This window comes from Periplaneta americana, chromosome 6 (assembly GCF_040183065.1).
Source record: "Periplaneta americana isolate PAMFEO1 chromosome 6, P.americana_PAMFEO1_priV1, whole genome shotgun sequence".
NCBI classification, from domain to species: Eukaryota; Metazoa; Arthropoda; class Insecta; order Blattodea; family Blattidae; genus Periplaneta; species Periplaneta americana.
This window is the reverse complement of record NC_091122.1, coordinates 116995247-117023042: the sequence shown is the minus strand read 5'-3', so window position 1 is coordinate 117023042 and position 27796 is coordinate 116995247. Positions and strand designations below refer to the sequence as shown.

Below are 27796 nucleotides of genomic sequence, written 5' to 3'. Positions count from 1 at the left end.
AGAATCAACTGCAAGCAATTAAAAACGACAGGAGATTCAGCGATTTCCCATACAGTCAAACGTTTATGCTGTTCGTGATTGTTATTGTGAGCATGGTTGGGATTGTAAAGATATTAGTATTATTATACTGAATGATGATCCCGCGCTGAAGCACTAGAATAAATTGGTGAGGTCGCCATGCTTTTACCCACGGTAAAGACCAGGAGGCTGAGTTGGGAGTTAGGTACAGCTTACAGCAGTAAAATTTTTGGAACTATTCAACATTTTTTCCCTCCATTACTGTATCGTGTACAATAATGAAAATTGGTATGTGTAAAACACTATCCTTCTGCTATATGAAAAAATATTTTTACGATTTAAAAAAAAAATATGTAGTATTTTTTTTTTTTTCAAAATTCAAAATGTGCAGTGATGAAGCGTTTCCCTCATAACTCATAAACTTGTTAACTTTTTCATGTTCTCTCTCTTTTATTTTATTGCTTAAACTCATGTTTACAATATCATGCTCTTTCAACTACATTCCTTAATAAATAACATTTTCTTTTAATTTTGTGTTAGAAGAAAATACTGATATTTGACCTTTTTAAATGAATATATTTTTATCAGACAATCTATCAAAGGTAGAGAAGTGATCTTGCATCTTATTGTATATATTACATGCATTAATACACATAAAAATTTAATCAAAGAATGTTGGATAGTTTTTGAGTTAGCCTACGTGGGAAACGCTTCATCACTGTACAGTGAACTGAATTTTGGAAAAAAGAATGTAAATAATTATTTTCAAATCGTAAAAATATTTTTCCATATAGCAGAAGGACAGTGTTTTACACTTACTAATTTTCATTATTGTACAAGATACAGTAATGGAGGAAAAAAATGTTGAATATTTCCAAAATTTTACTGCCGTAAGATGTACCTAACCCCTTAACCAAAAGGCCGTTCTGGAAGTTCTTGTAGGGAATAAAATAATTTTACTACCAAGGACTGAACACAGAAACTTCCAGCCAGTAACCAGATGATTTAGTAGTATTAGTAGTAGTAGCAGTAATTGCAGTAATAGTAGTCGTATTCGCCTGAGCTGAATAATGGACTCGGAACATCTTCTACACTGCAATGTCAAGCTCTACTACCACTGACATACTGAGAGACTACTGTATAAACAGAATGCTATCTCTCTCATTGTATTTTCTTTAATTGTTATTGTTGATTTAGTGAATTTGTCATTTCAGTCTAATTGTTACTTCAAAATCTCTGTATGAAATAAGTAATAGCCTAAATAAATACTAGTGGTTCCCCTTTTTATTTTTACGAGCGATAAATGGCCGACAAATTTTGACTGGTCCTTTATCAGGGACAGGGTTAAAAAGAACCAAAGACGCCTCGCCGTAAATCCACGACACATGATTCACGTCTTTACTTCCCTCCTGGAGGGCGTCTGGAAGTAGCCCTATAAAAGTACATCGCCCTCGGAAGAGTTTCAACCTGCGAACCTCGGACCCTACTGCTAGCAATCCGCTAGACCGTCGATAACGACTTCTACGTCATCTAAATGAATTTACGCTGAAGCATTGTGCGCAATTTCGTAGAGATTATTCAGTATCAGTACTCGGTACTATGATGAAATTCTTCTTTCATCACTAAACTTGTCTTCATTGATGACCCTGATATTTATAGGATTTTATTATGTTTGGCAAACCATACGTTTTGTTATTGTAAGATAAGAAAAAAAGTCTTACGATCATACGACACCTTACGAACTCCAGATAAACTACAAGACAACACAGGCTTCTATAATAGCATAATTCCGACTTAAAACCTTTTCATAAATATACCACCCTATACAGAAACACTTATTGGTACTTTAAATGTAATTATGAAAATGTTTTATTTGTTATTTTATCTAAAAATGAAACGTAAGTATCGTATTTAAAACAAGAAAGGAGAACCTGAAAGTTAGAAGAAGGAAATTAAAAAAAAAAATGACAGAAAATATGTTATGCATATTTACATATCAGTCAGAAGAACTGCCAAATTATATTATTTTAGTAACAGCTGTAAGCTATTTCAATATTTGGAAACAATAGCATAAGAATATTATGAGTTGAAATTTGAAGAAAATAAAGTGACATAAACCTCTATAGAGCATTCGTCCTTCAGATATCAAATAATAAAATCCAACTTGTCATAAATCGGGAAGTCGGACCTTATCTAAATACTGTACTTAAAAATATCTGTTTTGTGTCCAGTCGGGAAAGAAAAAAAAATCGTTGTTGTGTAAAGTTGTTTATTTGTAAAGAAGGAGTTCATGATAATGGGTACATGCTCTTAACGTGAATGGTGCAATATAACACATCATTAATTTATTAGCAGTTAACTGTTGTAAGAAAAAAAAAAAAGGTTTGAGCTTTATAAAAATTTTAATTGTAAATTACATAAACTCGTACTTTCATGTTATGTTTACATTTTATAGCCTACAGGCACTAAGACAGCAACTATTTTATGTAAATCGTCATACTTTCTCATTTTCTTCCATATGCATTTATCTTCATCAACCCAAGTCAATGTTGTGCATTCTTCAACTGTATGTAGATAACATGCCAACACAACAGAATAGTAATAATGGCAAGGAAAAAGTTCCCTACAGGGAAGAGGCAGGCCTACCAAAGATTTCCAAAACGTTGGGACGAAAGCTGAAATTCATCGTCCAAATTTCAGGATAGGTCTGTATCGAAGACAAAGCGTATGGATAAAGATATCACTAGAAGCCAAGCATTTCTGTTAGTAGTACGGGCTGAAGAATCCGAGTAGCCGAAGACTCCTACGCTTTCCTGATGAAATCTCCAAAATGAGGAATATCTGACCGACATCTTCGGCTGACCACAAGGATCTAGAGAACATAATAAACATAGGAAAGTTTACAAATTGTATAAAATGACATCAAAATCCACTTCATTTTTGGGGTCTGAAACGTGAACATTAAAAAAGAAAGATAAAAGACGATTATTTGCTCAACAAATGAAATTCTTAAGACTGTTAGCAACATTCTGTAGAATAGATCATGTTAGAGATGAAAATATAAGAAGCACGCTTCAGGAGAGCAATATTGTAGACGACATAGAAAGATACAGGCCACAGTGGAAAAATTATGTTTTGAGAATGGAGGGTTTAGGTTACCGAAACTAACACTACAATACAAGCCAATAGGAAGAAGGGATATTGAAAGACAACAAAGAAGATGGTCTGACCAGAATGGGCCTCGGAATGTATTCTGTGTCTGTTTAGATGATGATGATGATGATGATGGTGATGATGAAGATGATGATGATGATGAAGTTTACAATAAACAATTTGTTTGCAAGAGACGAAATATAATATACTGCCAAGATCATCATTATGTGAAAGTAATTTACATGCTAAATAAATTATTATGCAGAATGAATACGGTATACCATGGTATCATCATATAAATTCTTTTTATATCTTCACATGTGAAGTCGAGAGCGAGAAGTGCGGATTTTCTGAATTTAAAGGATGTTCTTCTTGCACCTCCCGCTCTCGCTTAAGTGAGGGAGTGATGTAGATAAACTTGAATGGCCTGCTGCTGATCTTTTTCGAAATGTATCGTCCGTTAATTGCGTCTATCGATTTCCACAATGTTCATTCTGCTTGTTGGCCCTTCTTCTGCTAAGCAATGAGAACCTCTTCGTACACTTCCCACTGTGCCTTACTTCGAACTCTATGACGACGTGTGTTCCGAAATAATTCCGCTTTTAGGCAGTAGCCCAACATATGACTAAGGGTTTCGACTTCCTGGCTTTCCAGCTGGCGGCATAGTTGGTCTGTCAAGGAACGACCACGACCGAAGAGAATAATGCTTTTCTGTAGGTGATCCAATAGTCAGATTTAGGATCTTCCGTGTACGTTAACACTCCTTTTCCTTTTTGTGGGAGACGACACTTCTGTTCAAATTATCTTCGTCGCAATTCATCTCTTAAACGATGTCCTGTCAGAGAAAGACTTTCATTGCTGCAGGGAATATTTAAGCTGTGAAGAGCTTCTCGTTTTCCACTCTGGAGATTTATACAGTAATGAAGATGTTCACAGGGAAAAAGACCTTTGGGGAGGCCGAGACGTAGATGGGAGGATAATATTAAAATGGATTTTAAGGGGGTGGGATATGATGATAGAGACTGGATTAATCTTACACAGAATCGGGACCGATGGCGGGCTTATGTGAGGGCGATAATGAACCTCCGGGTTCCTTAAATTTTATTTATTTTTTTGTAGGTTATTTTACGACGCTTTATCAGCATCTTAGGCTATTTAGCGTCTGAATGAGATGAAGGTGATAATGCCGGTGAAATGAGTCCGGGGTCCAGCACCGAAAGTTACCCAGCATTTGCTCATATTGGGTTGAGAGAAAATCCCGAAAAAACCTCAACCAGATAACTTGTCCCGACCGGGAATCGAACTCGGGCCACCTGGTTTCGCGGCCAGATGCGCTAGCGTTCCTTAAAAGCCATAAGTAATGAAGATGTTCATCATCATTTATTTCCTGAGTGGTATGCAATTCGCAACGAAAACTGAACCTAATTTTTAAGACTATGGTGGACACTTTCACCAATACGACTAGACATGCTTGTAAGTCAGGTTACTTCAGTACGCAATTTCAGGGTAGCGACTCAAGCCGCATTCTGTATATGGGAATCCCATTTACGTCATCATACGTTCAATCACTTGAAAATGCTCTGAACAGTACGGAAGGATATATGGTTTCTCTGCTTTATTACATAGGGTTCTACCTTAGATTTTTTAAGAACTTTCATTTCAGATGTTCGGAAAAGATGTTCTATTTCTATTGTATCTGTTCTCGATTCAGTTATTTTTATTGTTGCGTTCTTAGTGCTCTCATGTGTGCGCTCGGGCTTCGGTTAGATCCCTCGTTTGGTCTGATTGATTGGTTTCTTCCGAAGTTTTCCCCAGCCGTGGGACTGAAGCTGGATGGTCTATGTCTATGGCGAGTCCTAGGCCTCACTTCACTTCACCCCCATTTGGTCTGATTACCTGGTTGGGTTTTTTTCTGAGGTTTTACCCAACCATAAGGCAAATGCCAGGTAATATTTTGGCGAATCCTCGGTCTCACCTCATCTCACTACATCTCGCCAAAAAATTGTAAAAAATTGTAAAAAAAAATTGTAGAAAACTGCAAAATTGTAAAATGACAAAAATTGTAAAAAAATGTAAAAATTGTAAAAAAATTGTAAAATTGTAATAGTAAAAAAAGGTAAAGGTATCCCCGTAACATGCCATGAAGACACTTGGGGGCATGGAGGTAGAGCCCCATGCTTTCCATGACCTCGTGGTGTGGTCGGCACCACGCTCTGACCGCCTTTTACCCCCGGGAAAGACCCGGTACTCAATTTTATAGGAGGCTGAGTGAATCTCAGGGCCGTTCTGAAAGTTTGGCAACGAGAAAAAAATCGTATCACCACCTGGGATTGAACCCCGGACCTTCCAGTCCGTAGCCAGCTGCTCTACCAACTGAGCTACCCGACAGCCCAAAAAAATTGTAATTGTAATCTTGTAAAATTTTGACTTATTCCACACCTTAAAGCTTCATTGCTAATGTAAGATCTATGGAATACAATAAATGAAATGAAATAAAATAGTGAAAATGTTAAACGTAACTTACGTTACTAAATAATAATTTGTGTTATTCTCTATAAGATAATATAATTTTCAGGAGTATCCAGGTTCGATCCTTGACCTCTCTGAATGGTTACTATCTCTTATGAACAAATCTGGCTTTGATAAGATTGTTTGGACACGGTCTGCTGCAGACACAATCTAAGGTCAAGCCAGTATCTAGACGGGGTGAAGACTTTCTGTCTGCGACGACCTCCGTAGTGATTAGGGAATCTGTCGGTGTCATCGCGTGATATTGTTGTTTCAGGTTCCCGCTGACCTCACATGCGTTAGCGCCGCGCTATCACATTTTATTTCTGAATTCACCATCTAGATGCGACATTTTCTGTTTGTCAAGGGCAAGACACCGACGATGTCCTTGTAGAGTGTAGTATTTCAACGGTATCATATCAACTACTGCCGCTTATAAAGAGATAATATAATTACTTTTTAATACAGAGTCTAGTAGAAGAGACATGTCGACAACAGAGCATTATTGTAATAAAAACGACAGCAAAAATCGGAATATCTAAAGAAATCTGTCCCATACAAGTCCCTTTTCTCCATTAAATGTATCATAGAATCGGTTGAGAATATAACTCCATGTTTATTTTTTTTATTTTAAGTATCTGTTTAACTGCGTTCTTAAGAGATTTATGACAATCGTACCCCGTCAATGTTTTTTCTTTTTTTTAACTAACTGCGCGCACTTGACTTGCGTCATTGACCCAAGAGTCTTCATCTAGTGGGCGACGCCCCGAAGCTTGCAGTTCTTTTACCCACCTAGAAGGCGTTGTCCTTCATTCATCATGTGAGGCGAACTACGTAACACCCAACGATGATTATGATGCTTAATGGAGCAACGGTGGAATCCCGGTAGGGGGAAACGGGTGTACCCGCGAAAACTTACCACCAAACATTTATTTATTCATTTATCTATTTATTTATTTATTTATTTATTTATTTATTTATTTATTTATTTATTTATAACAAGACAAGCCCCAATTACAATCAATGCATACATAGTACATTTTTTCCGTTATTTATGCCATAAAAATAAAAAACATGAAATAGAAATAAGTACAGATGTTAATAAAAGATACAGATATAAATACAAATGAAAAGTTAAAGAGTAATAAATAACAATATTTTTTACCGATTATTTTCAATGTTATAATAACGAAGAGTTCATATGTAATATAAGAAATGCCGAAATCTAGATCCTATATTTTAAATAATTCATTGAATTTAGAACACATTTTTGGGGTTAATTTTTATGTGATGAGATGTTTGGTTTTTTTGTAGTTTAATAATTGATGATTTCTTAAATTTTAGGTGCTATCGTTAAACTGAATTTGTGAGCTATTGTCCAGTTAACCGATAAATAATTCATACAATAAATATCGCTCAGCAAGTAATCTGCAACTGGCAAAAAAGGGAGTAATAACACTAGATCAGATAATCAAGGTTTTTCACGAACTAAGAATACAAAGGACTAAAATCTACAGAATAAAAAATAGAAGAACAGAAGATTAAGATAAAGTAATAACCAATGAAGACTGCAATCAACTACATTACAAATAGTCACAGTGTGGAAGATACTGGTGGATACCTACTTTGTTGTTTCTCTGCAATATTAGTCAGTTATGATAAGGATGATGTTAAAGGAGGAGAACATGAAGAGAAAGGAGGAGGAGAATAAAGATAAGAAGAAAGACAGAGGAAGAAGAGAGAAAAAGAAGAAATGACGAATATGAAATAGGAAAAGAAGTACATGATGACAATTAAAATAATGGAGAAGAAGAAACTGTGAAAAATGATGATAATAATGAAGAAAAAAGAGAAGAAGAAGAAGAAGAAGAAGAAGAAGAAGACAGGATAAAATGGAAAAGAACAGGAGACGAAAGCAATAAAAATATAAAAACAAATCCGTAGCGTGGCAGCCAATGGAAGACCAAAGCCTACCAGCCGATTCTACACCTGGCCCCGAGTTGACATGCTTCAACATTTGTGATGGACAAGGCCAAGGTTCCTGAGGGCTTTTCTCGGAGTTATTCCGCTTCTATCAAGAATTCCATCGTCACTCTTCTTTTCAATATTCATCACCATCACTATAATAGTATAATGAGGCCTGACAAAGTACTATGACTGGCATATAATAGGCTGAGGAGCTATAGTACGCTTTTGGGGGAAGGGTGAAAGGACACTTTAGTGGAACTCAACCCGAACCTTAAAACGCGCATGCTGAATCGGCTCCACACAGCTGAGTCACAATATCTATAAAAGTGCGACTGTTCGGACTTCAGAAATCATTCCAGCTGTAGGAGCGGCAAGGCACAATAAGTCCACTAGAGGCTGCAGTGTTACTTGTCGAGCTCCTCCGTATCAAAGGAAAAAAAAAGTTAATGTAATATTTAATATAGCCTAATTGGAATGATGATGTATGATACTTGCAAGAAGCAATAAGATTGTCATACAATTCCTTCCTCAAAAATACACCCCAATAGAATGTTATGGAGAATGAAAACCACGGTATCGTTAGTGAGAAAGCACTCACTTGCCTTTTCACAAGAAAGATAATGGAATTGCCTTTTCTCATATTTGTAAGCTTTTTACTACTTTTCCTATGGCACTCACAACTCTTAAAGATCGTTAGCTTAAGGCGATGTGTTACTGAAAATTGTCGAATTTTAACAAATATTATCTTTTTTTTTATTTTCGTGCTAAAAATGTATGGTTTCAAGAACATTTTATCTCAATATATTAATTATAGGTATACGTTTATATAATTGGTAGAAGTTGTGTTAACGTACGAGTTATATGTAACCAAGACTTTAAATTTTATTTATTTATTTATTTATTTATTTATTTATTTATTTATTTATTTATTTATTTATTTATTTATTTATTTATTTATTTATTTATTTATTTATTTATTTACTTATTTATTTATTTATTTATTTATTTATTTATTTATTTATTTATTTATTTATTTATTTTATTGCTAGTAAGTCTGAAATGAATACAAGTTTATACAATGTAAGATAAACTAGCCCACTCCTGAATGAGTAAGACTCGTGCTCAGGAGGGGATTCCAGTACAGACAAAAATAAAATTAAAATTGAGAGTGAATACAGATTAAAAAGTGTTTAATATGTTTAAACCCAAACTATAAATCCAATACATTTTTTTGTTAATTTGGAGAGGATTCGTGGTTAAAATAATATTAGAATAAAATTTGTTTAATAATCTGGAACCTTGACTCATGCTATGATAAAAAGCTACATTGGTTTTACATTTAGGTTCAGACAAACGCAGAGAATTCGTATTTTTAGTTCTATATTTATGTATGTGCCTTTCAAAGTTATTAAGATTTCCGTGAAAATATTTTAATAAAATAAAATAACAAATTTGTTTAATGTTGAAATTTTTGAAATGTTTAAACAACAATTCAGTTGAGTAATCTCTGCTTTTTCAAACAAATTTGTAATACTTTTTTCTGTAATAAAATTAACGGCTAAAGGTTGGATTTATAATTTCCACCCCAACCTATAATACCATACATAAATATAGAGTGAAATAATGCTAAATAAATTGTACGTAAACAGTTAATTGACAAAATATTTCTTAGAACAACAAAGTAATATAATGTTTTACGTAATTTATTACAAATATAATGAATATGATTATTCCATTTTAAATGATTATCAATAATTATACCTAATTATCTCAAAACAAAATTTTCTACGTTTTCAGCCACGACTATTCATTTTATTTCTCAGTGGTTAAAGCTACAGCGATGAAACTTGGCTTATTTATTCATTAATATCTCTGTTGTGAAATGGAGCATTTTATTGACTGTTTTCAGCATAGTTTTATTGATAGAGAATTATACGTAAAGCAGTATTATATTTTTATTAATGCTTCAACATTGAATAAATTATATTTTTTTACAAATGAACAAATTAGGGTGCTCCATTACACAAAATGCAGTGTTACCTTTAAGAAAAATTTATATTAAAAATTTCAGAAATTTAGAAATTTCAGTAGCGCATCTCCTTAACTTCATATTTAGATATTCCTCTCGACCAGACAGAATGTGAGGTTCCCCCGACTTAAGAGTCGGCGCTAGCCGTAGCCTCCACCTTCAGTCTTTGAAAGTAGACAAGTATTCATTCCCTGGGTGAAACTGAAACTTAGTGTTTAAGCAATATAGTAGCTGTTGGTTCACTCCCCTGTTGTATTGGCATATACATCGGGAAAAATACTTTTATTAGAAAGCTTAATATTATGTATTGTTTTTATTGTTTCTTCAGTTTTCAGTCATAACATGTAAAGTTCGAGTGACATGATCAGTAGACACCGCATTGGTGATATTTTCACACTCAACCAGAGCCGCATTGTGTGTCCATGCAGCTGTACAATTGATCTGACCTCTGAGGAATTGAGGTAATGCGTGCGACAATTGTTGCAATGCAACCAAACCTGTGCAGTGCCAAATAACAGCTGTGTGTGGTTACTACGATGTGAAATTGTGTTAATAAATTAATAAGTCGGATGTTTATGCATTAAAATTACGTCTTTAATTTGTATTCTGCTTTTACATTCCAATATAATTCCAAAAACACAAGATAAATAAAAGTGAATGTCCGTTGCATTCAGATGGATTTTAAAATGATACATTATTTGTAAGTCACAATTCGAAGCTTAGGTATTTTATAAAGCAGTATTGAGGTAGTATGAAAGTTTTACAGGTATTATAATGAACAAACAGTAGTTTTACGTCTTATCAAATCATTTTTTTTCTTTTATCCGGCATTTCCTGCACCAATCCAAAATTTGCAGATATGTTGAGGAAATTTGGGGAAATTTTGCCTGTTTCGTTGAGGAAATTTTCGATTTGGGGCTGGCAGCACTGCTCCTCACAAACAATCTCACATCCTTCTCACAGTTTTCGCGCAGCACATGAGCACACGCCGTTTAAAACTCATCAATCGAAGTTTTCTGATAGCTGTGAACTTAAAAATTATCAAATCTTCCTCAAATTTCAAGACACATGTTTTATTTGGTATTTACTTTCAAAAGAAGAAAAATGTGAGGAGGACGTTTCTCCCTTCCCTCCCCCCGAGGAACCGCCACTGTGTATAAGATATCCTCGTCATGTTTCAACATGCACTGATGAATAATAAAATAATCAAAAAGAATTACTTGTTCCACCAACAATAAATTTCATTTCGATATTGCTCTACAGGTAAGGGTTAATGACATAGTATTCATTTGTATATTTAGTTCTATTCTTTATACGTCTTCACCAATTCTAGTAGCACATCTCTTTCATAGTCTGTCATTGGTGGCATCTTATTATCTTCCATGCCTTCCGAATTATTTTACAGTGAAATAATTATATAATGTGACAAGAATGACTAACAATAATTGCTTAACGTCTACTGATGTTCAATTGTTTCACTGATTTGTGATACAAAAGATGGCTTTGATTGTGGCAATGTCTGCTCTATTTCAGCTACCCATTAATTTAATTCGTTTAGAAGGCAGTGATTGTGACTGCAACATTAGAACAAGAGCGTCAAATCTCGACTTACCAAAGTCAAAGCCAAAGTCTCAGAACAATTGAAGGATTTAGAGCCATAGTGGGCCAAGTGCCATTTATTAAAAACGGAGAAAGCAAGGGTTAAAGTTAAGTGAATACCATAATTTAATGAAGATTGACATATAATTTAGTTTTAATGTGTATACTTTATATTATTTGCTATATGTTTCATTGAATTATGGTAAGCACTTAATTTTAACCCTTGTTTTCTCCGTTTTTAATGTATGGCGCTTGGCCCACTATGGCTCTGACCCCTTCAATTGCCTATGAACAGGATTTTCAATACAGTTAAGCTTTGCTACGAAAGTCGACTTTGGAAATTCTTCTTCCACAGTCTCGTTTATGAACACGACCCTAACTTATATTAGCTCAAACTATATTAACGATATACTCGTATGTGATTACTAGACTGTGAAAACATCATAACGCTATAAATGGCGTAGTAAAGTCTCTGGTACGTTCATATTATCTGCGACATTAACTACAGTTTTATTATATTACGTTGTCGTGAGCCATATTAACTATACTTGGTCATTAATACTAAAGATTACATAATAAATTCGCTGTCAAGTTGTTTATACGTGTGTTAAATGTGTGTTATTAATTACTGAGGGCTCTGCTCGCTCCCGCTGGCCCCGCTAGCTAGACGTGGCCTGACTCAGGGTTATCTGCTTCCGCCACGGTCACACTCGTCACAGACATGTTTGTTATCGGTACGTTCTGGGTGCTTTACAAACTCCACGACAAGAAAATTCGGATATTTTATGTCGATAATGTCTCGATTTTCTCTTGTTTCCTATCTGTCACTAACTTGGTTGCCATGGCAATCATAATCCTTATGAAAGAAAAACGTCTTGCACTTAAGAGGTTTCCCATTGGAGCGACTTTCAATCGCAACTGAACGTACTTCAAAGCAACTACAGTGGCTATTACCACACAGTCTAATATATACTGTCACGAAGCTCAATACGTAGTAAATATGCATTCATAGATAGTTGCTAACCACTAGGGTCGCTAATATCGCCTCATTACAGACGATGCGATATAGTACCGGCACAGTCTATTGTTCCTAGCACCCTCATAACTCAAGCTTCGTGATTGACTGTGTACTAGACTGTGCTATTACTATAGCAATGCGAACAAGATGCATGTACGTTCCCACTCTTTCAATTTCAACTCATATTCCATTTTAGGTGCAATTTATGTACTACAAAGAACTTATGCTGACAATAAGTGCTACTGAACTGAAGACTCAAATTCTATCAGTGAAAAAGGCTGAATGCTGCTTGATCATTTTCATCCTACTGTCCTAATTGCGAAAAGTTATTTGGCTGAAGTTTTTTTCGGAGTTTTCCCTCAATCGATTACGAGCAAATGCTGGGTACCTTTCGCCGGCATTATCTCACTTACACTCTAGTTAAGCATAGCAGTTGATAAAACGTCGTAAAATAAGCATTTTAAAGGTTGGATGCGTTCAAACACCACCATATAGTCCGCACATCCCAAAGACTCCCTCAAGATAACACCGTCATTCTATAATTATATTAGTTTTTTTTGGTATAAATAAATATCAAATATCAGATCCCAAACATTCTCATAAAACTGTGATTTCACTTGAGCAACTGAGTGCTTTGTGCATTTTGGTGATTGCAGTTGACAGTTGTTTCTATGTACAAAATGGTATGTTTTCGAGCTAAATGTTATATATAAGTTGCTCTAGTGCGAACAGACATGAATTTTCAACGCACTTAAGCAGCAATTACAATTCAATTGCAGGAGAAACCTCCCTATGAAAATGTGAAACATGCATGAATTTTATTTTCCGCCGAAAGTAAGATCTTTAATTGGAAAGTATTATATTTGCAGTCACTAAACTCAAAGTTACTCAAGTGCGAACAGACATGAATTTTTAACAGCACTTAAGCTCTGAAACTACAATTCGATTTCGATTCAGATGCAGAGGAAACCTCTCTAAGAGAATGTGAAACATGCATGAATTTTATTTTCCGCCGAAAGTAAGATCTTTAATTGGAAAGTATTATATTTGCAGTCACTAAACTCAAAGTTACTCAAGTGCGAACAGACATGAATTTTTAACCGCACTTGAGCTCTGAAACTACAATTCGATTTCGATTCAGATGCAGAGGAAACCTCTCTAAGAGAATGTGAAACATGGATGAATTTTATTTTCCGCCAAAAAGTAGGAATTTTAACTGGAAAATATTGTAAAACCTCATAATACATATCGTACAAATAATAGACTATGTGCGACTGCACCAAATTCTGGTAAAATTTAAATATATATATATATCTACTTCGGTTACACAAGAATTGAAGAATAGAGTCCGAATTAAAAGCGAAAAAATATTCCCATGACTCGATAACATCACTGATTTGATTGGTGTGACACCACTGTACATGAAACACATTTCCGGAACCATGAATTGAATCTTTCTGCGCTTAATAAATAAAATAAACCAGTGGCGCTACAGCCCATGAAAGGCCAAGACCGATCAGCCGGTAGCTGGCCTCACGTCCACATGCCGAAGCAGAGGTGGACGATCATTCAACCAGAATGGAGGTATCGTGTGGTTAGCACGATGATCCCCCCCAGCCGTTATAGCTAGTTTTCGAAACCGGATTTCCGCTAAGTATCCTAGCTCCCCAAGTGCATCACTATGCTGGGTGGGCACCGGTCCCATACACGGGCCGAAATTTCATGAGAAAATTTCTTCCCCCATGAGGACTCGAACCAGCGTGCATTCCGTAACGTGAGTCCTAGGCAGGATGCCTTAGATAACGACGCCACGGCGCGGGACCTTTCTGTGCTTGGTGGGTCTATTTACATTTCTGTTAGTTGCTTGTTAGTTATCAGTTGCAGAAATTCAGTCCCATAGAAATCATTTCTACGGATTCATTAATGAATCCCTTACAAAAAAAGCTTTAAGGGAAACTATTGGAAAGATCTTGCATTTAACAGATGTTCCTACTACTGCAAAATTCTTAGATGACATAAAAGAATTAGGATTTTATAATGCTTTCAAAGGAGGTATTTCTTTTGGATTAGGAGATAACAATCCTTTACTTCGAAATGACCTGACAGGAATCGAATTCTGGTCTATTTGGTGTGAAGTCATGAGGTCAGTAACTGGTTCATGAAAATGAAGATGAGACCTTCAACTTGATGTTAGATCTGGGTTAAGAGGCTGAAACTATTATTTCAATTATACAGAGTTGTGGAAACACAGAAGAGGCCTGCCTGACCTATTAACTTCATATGCTGGAAATCCGACGAAAACTATGCAGTAGGCCAAACTTTAGGAAGAGAGCTATGATATGTATTTACATATTATCTTTCAAATGAATATTATTAATAATTTTAAAATTATTTTTAAATGCAGTATTTAACTACTATTAAGTAGTCTTCTCTTCTTTGTAGGGAAAATTCCCTGTGTTGCAAGATGTCAATAAGACTCTGCAGTAGTAAGCAATGCCTCAAATTTAATTCTTGACAAACGAAATCTTTCTTTAAACTGAAATTCTTTAAAATCAATATTTATCCTTGGCCTAAATATTCTCCTCCGTCTACGTATGAATTTGTTTTCATTGTCACTACTTAAAGGCATAGGCGGAGTTATGGGGGGAGGGCATGGGGGGACACTGCCCCCCGAAACTTATCTGAATTGTTTTTTCTTTTTCTATTAACGTTAGAAAATATTGAATTCAAAAGACTTTTTTGCTTTAGTTTATGATAACGTTTCTGTGCTTAAACTGATGAATTAATGTCATCAGATCATGTGTCTGGACTATTATATTTATTTTAATTTTCTGAATGTTTAAGAATTCCTATATCTCAGTCCGAAACATCGCAAATATGGATGTAACACTGTAAGAAACATGCCCCTAGAAAATACCTTTATTAAATGACCATATTCCGATATACTGTACCATGGTCAAGCTATAACAGGGGGAGGAGGTAAATAATGTTCCCCATAATCCTATTATATAGGGATTCTATGGTTTTGCTTTGCCCTCCCCCCAAGCAAACGGTTCTCTCTCCGCCTACGCTTAAAGGTAATGAAGAGTTATATTACATTAAAAATTCTGCATTTTAAAGAGATTAGTAGAAAACATGCTCGCGATTCTAACTAAATGACATTTTATGCAGCAATTCGTTGGCAAACAAATTAAACTGTTAGTAATTCTAATTACTAGCACTTATTACATATCGTGACAAATTTACCAATGCAGATTTATCCAACGGAAATGACTAGGTAGTTTATTTATTTATTTATTTATTTATTTATTTATTTATTTATTTATTTATTTATTTATTTATTTATTTACTTACTAATCGGACCTATACGCTTTGCTGCATTTGTTTCAAACAAATATCATTCTCTCCTCAGAATGGCTCAGTAACTTGTAGTACGAAAGAGATTAAGCATTTTTAATAACAACTTATAATCAACTTCCATAAGAATATAAAGTTCTACCAAATTCCCGGTGTTTTAAGAAATAATTAAGAAAAACGTTTTAGGAAAGATTATTTATTTTAATTCTCGGTTCGTTCGTTAGCATTAAAGTCTGTCGGAATTCAATAGTATGCAAAAACAAACTTTGAAAGCAATTTCTTATGAGTAAAGTATAGTACTTCAGAGAAAGTATAAGGAAGCTGGACATAAGAGTTTTTCGGGTGATTAGCCAACCCAGTCTCATTCTCCCGGACATAGGCTATGGCTACCTATAGTCGAAAAGGATATCAAGAAAATTCAAGAAAAATGCACTAGATAACACCACTGTTGGCCATGATTACCTTGGTTTCTTCTTCACCACTAGATGGTAGTAGCAGTTTAATTGGTTCCTGCTTATTGATTGTTCTCCTTCACTACTAAATAGCAATAGTAATTCAATGGTTTCCCTATTTAATTATTAATTTCTTATTGTTACATCATTCAACGATTTCTACTGTTGATTATTAGTGTCACTTTCACTTGTTGTTGTGTTATTGCTCCGTATAATTAGTTTAGTTAGTTCCATGGTATTCCTTCTTTTATTCTGTATATATTTCACGTTAACAACAGCTTATGACATAGGATTTTCCATCCTTATTTCACACACCGCCCTCACGATTGTCGATCAGTCAGACAGGTTAGCTGTTTGTAACGATCCCCAAAGTAGATCTCTTTTCACCTGAAGACAAAGAGAGACCCACTCTTCGAGTGTAGTACAGTCAACTGAAAATTTTAACTTTGTTGCAAAAGCTTCTAAACTTCGAAACTGTTACCGTTTTGCTTCTCTTCAAAATTTTAGTAACTTACTTAGCTCTAGATATTTAGTTACTTAGTCACTGAACATGTTACGTAATCAATATACTACTACTTTTTTTCATTTCTACCAGTCGTGATTTTATCTCTGTACTTGTATGTTTTCCCTCCTTTTGTATTTGTATTTGTACCTATACTTTCATTTCTTTTCTTGTTTATTTATTCTCTCTACATTCGTTCTTTTTTATATTTGTATTTCTGTTTATGTAGCAGAGAAGGCCTAATAGTTTTAACTCCACCACATTAAATAATAATGTAAGAAATATCAATCGATATTAACAATCTATGATGGGTAATTATTATCTTTGTAAAGAAGATTCTGTCTGTTACCATGTTACTGCACATATGCAGTTAAAAAATTTGACAAAAATCGCAAAAGTTAATTTTATGTTTCATTAACAAATGCTAACGAAAATTTCTTCAGGAAGAACATGGTAAAAATGATAACAAATAGGCGATTTTAGTAAAAATGCGACATTTTCGTGAACATGATTTCCTAATAAATTAGTAGAGAAAGTTACAGAAGTCTTTCCACTGTGGACGCATACTTAATGTAACATAAGAAGATTGATTCTATGGTTATACTGTAAAAAAATACTGTAAATAATAACAACAATAATAAATTGAATTTAAAAGAAACTGTTATCTCACTATCAACGTTAATCATTTTTACATAAGTTTACTCCTTAGTGATGACACAAGACTGTCTCCAATTTTCAACCGTAATAATATAATGTAATATAGGCTATATAAATTTAATTATTTGACAGCGATTATCGTGTCAACTTACGTATTAGCGCATTTCGTGTCTTAGCAACCATTTTCTTTCTCATTGTTGTCATTAATTAAATCTTATTTGAAAGAGTTGTGAATTTTCATGGGCATACTTCTAAGCATTTTACACTAAATTCTGGTGTGCCTCAGGTTCTAATCTTGATCATTATTATTTTTGTTTGTTAATGATATTGTGAATTGTATACAGCATTCTAAATTTTATTATTTGCCGATAATATTACAATGTATAAAGAAATCAAAACTATATCAGATTGAAAGCTATTACAAAATATATTACAAACTTACATATTTGGAGAATTAATAATAAATTTTATTTAATATTAATTATCTTTTCTAGATTGAAAAATACTATTAATAATAAATTGTTATTCAATATTAATAAGTGTGTATATATGATATTTTCTAGGTTGAAAATACTATTAATAATAATAATAATAATAATAATAATTTGATTTAATATTAATAAGTGTATACCCATGATCTTTTCTAGATTGAAAAATAATAATAATAATAATAATAATAATAATAATAATAATAATAATAATAAAGTGTTGTTTAATATTAATAAGTGTATACATATGATCTATTCTAGATTGAAAAATACAATTAAATTTTCATATAAAATAGAGGAAAAAGTTTTACCAGCTGAAAATGAACATAAGATTCAGGTATATTATTTAGTACCTAGCAATTTTACATTTCATAGTCATATTAATAATACTATAAATTTGTCCTATAAAAGTGTACGTTTTGTTATGAGAAATTATTGTAAATTTAAAGTCAAAACTGCAATAATTTTGTATAATTCCATTGTTCGATCTAAATCAGAGTATGCTGCGGTTATATGGAATCCAGTTACTAACAAATATATTCTGTCACTAGAAAAATTCAAAATAAATTTCTAAAATGGTTATATTATAGACTTTCTAATAATTATCCTACTTATGAGAGTTAGGCTACAATGCTTCAACATTTCCATTTTACTAGTTTGCAAATTAGACGCAAATTTCAATCTTTTAACTTTCTTTTTAAAATTATTAACAATAAGTTGGATCGTGTTAGTTTATTTTATTATATAACATTATATACACGCAAGCTTAATACAAAATTTCGAAATTTATTTTTCATACCAAGGGCAAATACTGAATCACACAAAAATTATCCAGTTTTTAAAATGTTGCAATTTTACAATAAATTACACCCCCATCCGAATATTTATATTTTCATTGACATTTTCTAAATACAGAATAATTTGTTACCATATTTTGAAAAATATTGTTAATAGTTAATTCGAAGTTACTTTCACATCTTATTTTCATTTTTTTTTATTTCCCTCTTTTCTGTTTTCTTTTTATTTTTAATAAGGCTATACTTCATTTTCCTTGTTTATGTTTTATAAATTATGTAAATTGTAAGTCTTGTATATTGTAATTGAAGGGTTCAGAGCCATAGTGGGCCAAACGCCATTAAAAACGGAGAAAGCAAGGTTTAAAGTTAAGTGAATACCATAGTTTAATGAAGATTGATATATCACATAGTTTAATATGCATACTTTATAATTACTTGCTATATGTTTCATTAAATTATAATAATAACTTAATTTTAACCCTTGTTTTCTTCGATTTTTATTTATGGCGCTTGGTCCACTAAGGCTCTGAACCCTTCAATTAGGCCTTGCCTGTTATGTTCATAAACAAATAAAAATAAATAATATTCCCTTAATGTAACAAAAATAGAATAGCCCTAAGGTTTAATTGAAGAGTGTGGTCCCAAAACGCACTCAGTTCATTTGGCCATTTTTATGATTTATACATATGTTTGATTTTTTTGAAACCTCTATCATTATATTTAAGCTTGTTTTCTTCCAAAACAACGCCAATACTTGTCTAAAAGTTTTTGCTATTGTGCACGTTATTAGAAAACTCGCTCAGTCCCAGTCCTTTCATAAAAATGGACTTGAAGCGTTTTGGGATAACACTCTTCAATTTATAATTAAAATAAACATAAAGTAACTTAACAACGATGCTCAGCTATTTCAAATGTTAATAAAGTAGGACAGACTGGATACAGAGATATAATGTACTGTAGACTTCTGTCACCCACGCGACTATTAAAAACAATTGAAAGAATAGTCGGCTTCAGCGCACTCTGTCGCACATAAGCTGTAGGAGGGACGTAGGCATAACAAGTAAATTCAATTTAATGGCTTCCTGAACGTGATATGTAGCCAGCTTGCAATAGTGCTAACTATGCCACGCTTCCAGTTTCAAGTCCGTAGCAAACATCTGTTTTGAGAACAATCGTGCGAGTACTTACTTGCAAACGTGACAATTATAAACGTTTATCAGTCTTGGAATTTTCAATGGTCTGAGACCAAATCGTAAAGTTGGACAAACGACAAAAATCTTTATAAGGAATTTATCCAAGTGTTTAAAATGTTAACGTCCCACGTTAGAATGCTGTGTTCAAATCCCTGCAAGTCCAAGTGGAATTTATGATGAACAAATAGTGTACTTCAAGCAGGTTTTCGAGGTGCCATTATTCCATAATTTCTCAATGAATCAGCATCACCATAATCTTGGTGTGATCTTAATCCACCTGTAAGAAATGTATATTGGAAAACCTCTAAGATGCCAACAGGATAGCTCAGGCTGTATGCGTGTTTGACTCCTGATTCGGAGTTGCGCTGGGACGTGGGTTCCATTCCCGCTTGGACTGATTACCTGGTTGGGTTTCTTCAAGGTTTCCCTCAACCGTGAGGCGAATGTCAAATAACATATGGAAAATCCTCAGTCTCATCTCGACAAAATGTCCTATCACCAATTTTATCGGCACTAAATAACATACCAATCGATATAGCATCGTTAAATAACCGACTGAGATGGCAAAGAGATCTAAAATTCAGGCGCTTTGCTCCTAAATCCGGATTGTTGATAACATTAGCCAAAAAGTAAATCTAAAATTTTATACGTTTTACATGCATATAGGATGTATAGACTATGTTAACGAAGTATTAACTAAAAAAAAAAAGAAATTAAATATTTAATAAGCGTAAAAGAATGCACAAAAATGACCTAACAAGTAAAAAAAAAAAACATTGTCACCGTCGTTTACTTCAAGAACTGGATCCATCTGGTCCGTTCCATCGGAACTCTCAGGATAGGGAATATCTTTGACACTGAAGACAAGCTCACTTCGTGGACTTCACTGACCGTGTGGTCAGGACAGCACAGGGTTCCGCTGAGACAACACAGGGCAGAACATGACAAGGGGACAGAAATGGTACCCAATTCCATGAAGGGAAGATAAATCTCTTCCATTGTTGACGCCGGAAATAGAATTACCGAGCGCTTGGGAAGTTGGTATGCCATTACAAAGCTAAAGTGATGGAAATATCAAGAAAGAGAGAAATAAATCGTTCGGTCTTAATTAAGGATGACCACGAGGATCCGGAAATTAATAGCAAATAAATATATTTAATTAAATATGAATATTGTTATAAAAATAAAATGCAATAATTAAGCACCGTTTATTATCAATTATAAAATAAAATCTTAGAAGATGACCTTTATACTTTTAAATAAAAGATTTCATTTGAAATTAACATATCCTTAATTAAGACATTCTGAGTGGTATAAATGAAACTGTATAATCTGCAGGGAATCTTTAAGAATTTGCGAGATGATTTTTTGAATTTCAAAAGATGGTATTGATAACTGTTTAAAAAAATTATATGTAAATTTTGATGATGATGATAATAATAATAATAATAATAATAACAATAATAATAATAATAATAATAATAATAATAATGTAATAATATACTATATCGTGTTCTTTTTATTAATGAAATTTGTTTACTTTTCTTCTTCTTTCTGCCTGTCTATAATGCAATATTGAACTCCCGAACACGAGCATTTCTCATACAGGGATGAATTTATTTAACTTAATGTTATGTTTTAATATTTGATATGTTCAGTATTATTTTAAAGTATTTAATATTTTTTACAGTCTATTCTTTTGTTTCAATATAATTTCGATATTTCTTATCAAATACTGTGTAAATTAAATCATTTAAGATTTAATAATAAAAATGATGATAATAATAATAATAGCCCAAACCTATTCCATATTACCTTCAGTTTTGTAGAAATTTAGATCCAGTATGATGAGACATTAACGATTAGATAGGACTCTATAGTCATGTGGTCGACATGGCGAAAGATCGTCTCGTAAGACACAACAAAGCCACCGGCGTGGCTCAGTCGGTTAAAGCGCTTGTCTGCCGGTCTGAAGTTGCGCTCGGGCGCGGGTTCTATTTTATTTTATTGGGTTATTTTACGACGCTGTATCAACATCTAGGTTATTTAGCGTCTGAATGATATGAAGGTGATAATGCCGGTGAAATGAGTCCGGGGTCCAGCACCGAAAGTTACCCAGCATTTGCTCGTATTGGGTTGAGGGAAAACCCCGGGAAAAACCTCAACCAGATAACTTGCCCCGACCGGGATTCGAACCCGGGCCACCTGGTTTCGCAGCCAGACGCGCTGACCGTTACTCCACAGGTGTGGACCACGGGTTCTATCCCCGCTTGGGCTGATTACCTGGTTGGGTTTTCTCCGAGGTTTTCTCCAACCGTAAGGTGAATGCCAGGTAATCTATGGCGAATCCTCGGCCTCATGTCACCTAATACCATCTCGCTATCACAAATCTCATCGACACTAAATAACCTCGTAGTCGTTACAGCGTCGTTAAATAACCAACTAAAAAAAAAAGATACAAGACTAGTCCTCAGTCCCTAAGGGAATGAGCTAAATCTCTGCCGAGAATAGAATAGGGGTACGCCAGATTTGTAGCTAGGAACAATTTCTATTAACAATAAGAGTAATTACATTAGTAGTAGTAGTAGTAGTAATAGTAGTAGTAGTAGTAGTAGTAGTAGTAGTAGTAGTAGTAGTAGTAGTAGTAGTAGTAGTAGTAGTAACAGAAGGAACAGAGGAGTATCAGAAAAAGTCAAGGTAGCTCTTCTTTATACCATAAAAATTATTACGGTTTTAGAATACGAGTTGCAAAAAATTTAAAATTCAATTTCATTAAGAAATGTCGTAAATTCAGAGATTCTTCTGAAAGTTTTGAGGAGGTACTGCTATCGCACTGGATGAAAGAACTTGATATTTCAGAACTCACCCCACGAAGGCGAGCGTAGGCAGGTCTTCATTTGTTTTTTGTAGCCGATCTTCAACTGCTGTTGGTGCTTGACCGTGCTGCCAATCGTCTTATCCATCGACATGATCCACACTGTTGGTTCGGGTGACCGGCAATTGAATGAATGAATGAATGAATGAGTGGCAGTGAGTGAGTGGTTTGGGGGTTTATTGAGATGAGCCTGTGTGCGCGCGCAAATGCTCTTGTTATCTAATTGTGCGGCGATAACAACGGTAAGACGCGTCGTGATTGCAAATCCGTCTTTGCTCTCTGTGATTTCTTATTGTGGGTTGACATTAATAAAATGCGAAGATCTGTTGCCATGATATGCATAGTTACTATGGCAAGACACGAAATGATACAAGGTTATCTCAACGTTTTCAATTCACACGTGAATAACATGGCAAGTGCCCTTATCTTTCCGTCCTTCACGCCCTGTTTCTATGAAACGGTTCAACTTTTTTCACATCGTTATATCAAGTACACGGCTATATAGCGTCGATTGAATTGGTGACAGAAAAATTATATTTGGCAAGGTGAGTTCCAGGATTCTATCTATTAGCACAGTCTAGTATATAGTCACGAAGCTTGAGTTTATGAGGGTACTAGGAACAATAGACTGTGCAGGTACTACTTCACATTGTCTGTAATGAGGCGATAGTAGCGATCCTAGTGATTAGCAACTATCTATGGATGCATATTTACTACATATTGAGCTTCGTGACTGTATACTCGTATACTAGACTGTGCTATTAGTCCATTTTGAGGGAACTGCCCTCGCACGTAGGTAGACCTACTACTCAGATGTGCTTGCCCTAAGGCCCTCTACGCTACAGTTTCCCCTGCGGGCCGTCCCCAACTCTCCTATAGCCTCAGAATCCCTTTACCTTTCCACGTAGGCATCACCGCGGTTCCTCAACCCCGATCTATGAGCTCATAGAAGAGCCCACGGTACATAGCACTACCACCAGCAACAAATGACCACATACCGCGGGGTTCATTTTCGGTGGCGGTCATCGAAACAAGCCCTAAATATGGGAAAGAAAGGGAGATGATCATTAGAGTCCGGATTTTTATGTAATATTGATCCTAAAAATATGTACACCCTCTGACACGGAAATTGGTCACTGTTCAGGGATTGTCCCACCTCGGAACAGCTCGGAAATAATCGTGTGCGCTGTGTTTACACGCGTGCGTTTTACATAGAAAAGTCCACACCTGTGGAGTAACGATCAGCGCGTCTGGCCACGAAACCAGGTGGCCCGGGTTCGATTCCCGGTTGGCGCAAGTTACCTGGTTGAGGTTTTTTCCGGGGTTTTCCCTCAACCCAATACGAGCAAATGCTGGGTAACTTTCGGTGCTGGACCCCGGCCTCATTTCACCGGCATTATCACCTTCATTTCATTCAGACGCTAAATAACCTAGATGTCGATACAGCGTCATAAAATAACCCAATAAAATAAAAATAAATACAGTACATAGAAAGATTCGAAGCCCAATCTTTGTAACGAGAAAATAGAACTTTATCGTTAAGCCATAAATGCTTCGTGATATACAGATACGTCGCTGCTACCACAGTCTATTATATACAGTCACGAAGCTTGAGTTTAGAGGGTGCTAGAAACAATAGACTGTGACGGTACTATTTTGCATTGCCTGTAATGAGGCGATATTAGCGATCCTAGTGGTGAGCAACTATCTAATGTTTGCATATTTACTACGTATTGAGCTTCGCGACTGTATATAGTAGACTGTGGCTGCTACGCAGCTACGGCTTGATTTCAACCTCTGACCTCGATGCTTCATATCTCCCCGTGTGACTCTCTTGTAATCCGAACGACAATGAGGCAAATTCACGCTACAACAGAGCGACCATTTCCGTGCTTAAGGGTGTACATAAATTTGTAATTAAAAATCTCAAAATATCACAATATGTATTAAATGTGTAGTATGAAAATTTCACAGGGAGTTAAAAATATTATTTCAAAAAAATATATATTTTAAATAAAGTTAAATTAGATTAAATTCATACAAACCCACCGCTGTAGTCTCGTGGTAGCGTGTTCGCTCCCGAACCCAGCGGGCCGGGGTTCGATTCCACGCTTGAGACGAGTTGCCTAGGTGTGGTTTTTTCGAGGATTTTGCCTTACTCCTATGGATGAATATCAGGTAACTTTATCAGGCGTATGGAACCCCACTCATTCTTGCCACTTCCTTTCCTGCTGTTCTGCAGTTGGTTCCCCATGTTCAAATATCCAAGGCTGTGATTTTGTAGCAGGCTGTGTGGGACATGGATGTTAATCGATCATGTAGCAGAGTAGTTGTTATTGCATATTATGGATTTTACTACTATGCTCAGTGAAAAGGGGAAAAAACTCTTAGTGATTAGTTTTCAGAAAACATTATCCAAAATGGAATTTCAAACGTATTCCCTAATGCCAAACTGAAAGGTTGTAGGTTCCATCTTGCACAATCTTGGTGGAGGAAAATTCAATCCTTAGGTTAGAGTGCGGAATTTAAAAATAAGGAATCTGAAATTGGTCAGCTTCTAAAAACTATATTCGGACTGCCTTTATTGGCTCCTCAAGAAGTTGAAGATTGTTTTGTTAATGACTTAATGGCTGTCAAACCTATAGACGATCGATTGGACCAGTTCTTTGATTACCTCCTCCATACTTATAATACACTAACAAGTGAGCATCCACCTCCAATATGGGCTGAGTTTACTTCTTCCTTAGAGCGAACAACCAACTGTTGTGACTCTTTTCACAGTAAACGTAATGCGCACTTTTGTGCTCCACACCCAAATATATTTGCACTTGCAGATGCTCTGAAGGAGGTTCAGTGCGATACTTACATTAAGCCTAGGAATCTGTCTTGATCTAGCGCGGGAACCAATTGCAGTACACAGGAGAAATCAACCTGGAACCAACTCGAGTATAGCTCTGGGACGAACTGGGAACTAATTCACAGATTTGGGAACCAATTCCAGTACAGCCTCCTTTCCCCCCCTCATCATCATTAACTTATCATTCCGGTCGTCTTCTTGGTTTTCAGATCGCACCTTCGGCGACCCTCCGAAGCTCCTGACGCTCTCGGCCGGCCTCCATGGTGACCCAGTAGCGGAACCCATACCCCTCCCATCGGGAGAGGAGGCCTACACCTCAGATCGTTGGCCAGAATGTGGGGGAGGCTGTTGGGGTGGAATGGTACACAGACTTAGAGGGATGGCGGGGCTGGTCGTTAGGGTGTTGGGGGTTAGGTCAGTTCGGCGTGGGTGCGGTCGTTGGGCTACAACTCATCCCAGGGGCGCAGAATAGAACTCAGATTGCGGTGCATAGGGATGTTCCCCTCCCGGCCTCATATAGAGAAAAAAAAAATCATACGTCACAATATAGATTTGGTGCGATACTAAAGATAATAAAGACATGAAGCACAATGTACCACAAGATATTTCTCTGCATTTTCAGGAGTTAAATTCCGTCGACGATCGGACAGTATGCCTTATACCACCTAAAACGATCTCTCGATATTGCATGAGATTATTTTTGTTGTTTAGTCAACTGTTCGAAGACAGATTTGAATCTCACAAGTGATACCAACACGGCACCACTTATGAAGCAACTAGGCCAGGAGATAACGAGGTAGGGTGCCAGTTCCTTTCCCCCTCCGTTGTATACATTGCCGATTAACTACACATTACACTAATCACACTTCAGATGCATCCTCTGACATAAGTATATATCGTCAAGTGAGATGTACTGCCTGATAATAGATATACATATCAGCCAGAACCTCAATCAGAGGTATTCATGAGATTATTGGTGCATATTTAAATAGTGGATGTGGCTGACAGCAATGTCTTTGGAGGGTTCCACGTTTCTCCGCTGAGGATCTGGCTCAGGCGATGGAATGACATGAGGTTGTTATGTAGCGAGACTTGTCAATCACTTAGATGTTTTAATAACAAAGTGCAAGACGGCTAGATTAGCAGGGAAATACCGGGTTACATCAGAGTAGTAGTCCAGTCTTGAATGCAAAACCATGTATCCAATGTGCTGACCACTTTGAATTTAAATGGTATAAATATTTTTATAATTTCGTTTCGGTTTGTGTTGAAATGATATTGCTTTATGGAAGCGGGAGGGATTAAAATGTTACATTAGAAAAAAAGTTCGTATGATTCTGTGCAGTAAACCATTATTGTTTATTTTTTGACGTACAATAAAAAAATGGAGCAATATTGTTAAATAAAATGTAAATTTACCATAATGTTCTCCATGTTGAATCTTTCGTACGTTACTTTTAACACTTGAATATAAATAATTGATTAAATGGCAATCTTACTCGTGTTAATTGTGTAAGCCGCACATGCTTACACAATTAACACGAGTAAGATCGCCATTTAATCAATTACTCATAATGTTCTATTAATGAGACTGAAAGCTTGTATTTGCTGCTCATTTTATGTAAACAACAGTATTGTCATAGTCCGCCCCTGCGTTAGAACAGAACATCTGTTTTTACCGGTATGTCTGTACCCGCTTGAGCTGTAATGTGTACTAGTAAACCCCCTCCTCCCCATCCAGCAACGTTGCCAAACGTCTAATATTGTAAACTTTAATAATTAGTTAAATATTACAATTATAAAAAAATTCTGAGGACATTTTTTCTTTCTTATGAAATGAATAATCATCAGTTAAAATAATGGCACTTATACCACTTACACTCTGTATAATACAAAACTCTAAGAGGAGAAGTCATTAAACATTCTTTCTGTCATTACAGATTTCATTGAGACAAAGAATACCAAACAATTTCGATTGGAAACCATTCGTGCAAATTATGTCATTTTACAATAAATCTGGCTTAAAATCAGGACAATAAGTACATTAATTGGAACTACACAGGGTCTATTACAATAAAACATTAATGAAACCAAGAAAATATATACATTAAATAGAACGTAAAATAGTTATTCTTGAGAAAATTTATAGATCTAATTTTCTTCTATTATATACACTAGTGTCGTGCATTTCAAGCTCTATGTTCGGTTCAAGGTTGTCGAGCGTGACAAGAACCGAAGTCTGCTTTGAAGAAGCGGATCTGTCACAGATCGCTCGGACTTGCGCCTTGCATGATCTGTGCCCTTGAAGTTCGCTGGCTTCTCCTA

General features: G+C 35.3%; 1 protein-coding gene across 1 annotated transcript in view; it reads right to left on the bottom strand.

The window, feature by feature from the left end:
• LOC138701666 (scavenger receptor class B member 1-like) overlaps window positions 1-22764 on the bottom strand; it is a 43778-nt gene extending 21014 nt beyond the window's left edge. Inside the window, exon 1 of the mRNA XM_069828800.1 lies at window positions 22606-22764. Coding sequence (XP_069684901.1) covers window positions 22606-22708 — 103 coding nt within the window. The 5' untranslated portion in view covers window positions 22709-22764. The remainder of the gene's footprint in view (window positions 1-22605) is intronic.
• Between the last annotated feature and the right edge of the window lie 5032 nt (window positions 22765-27796).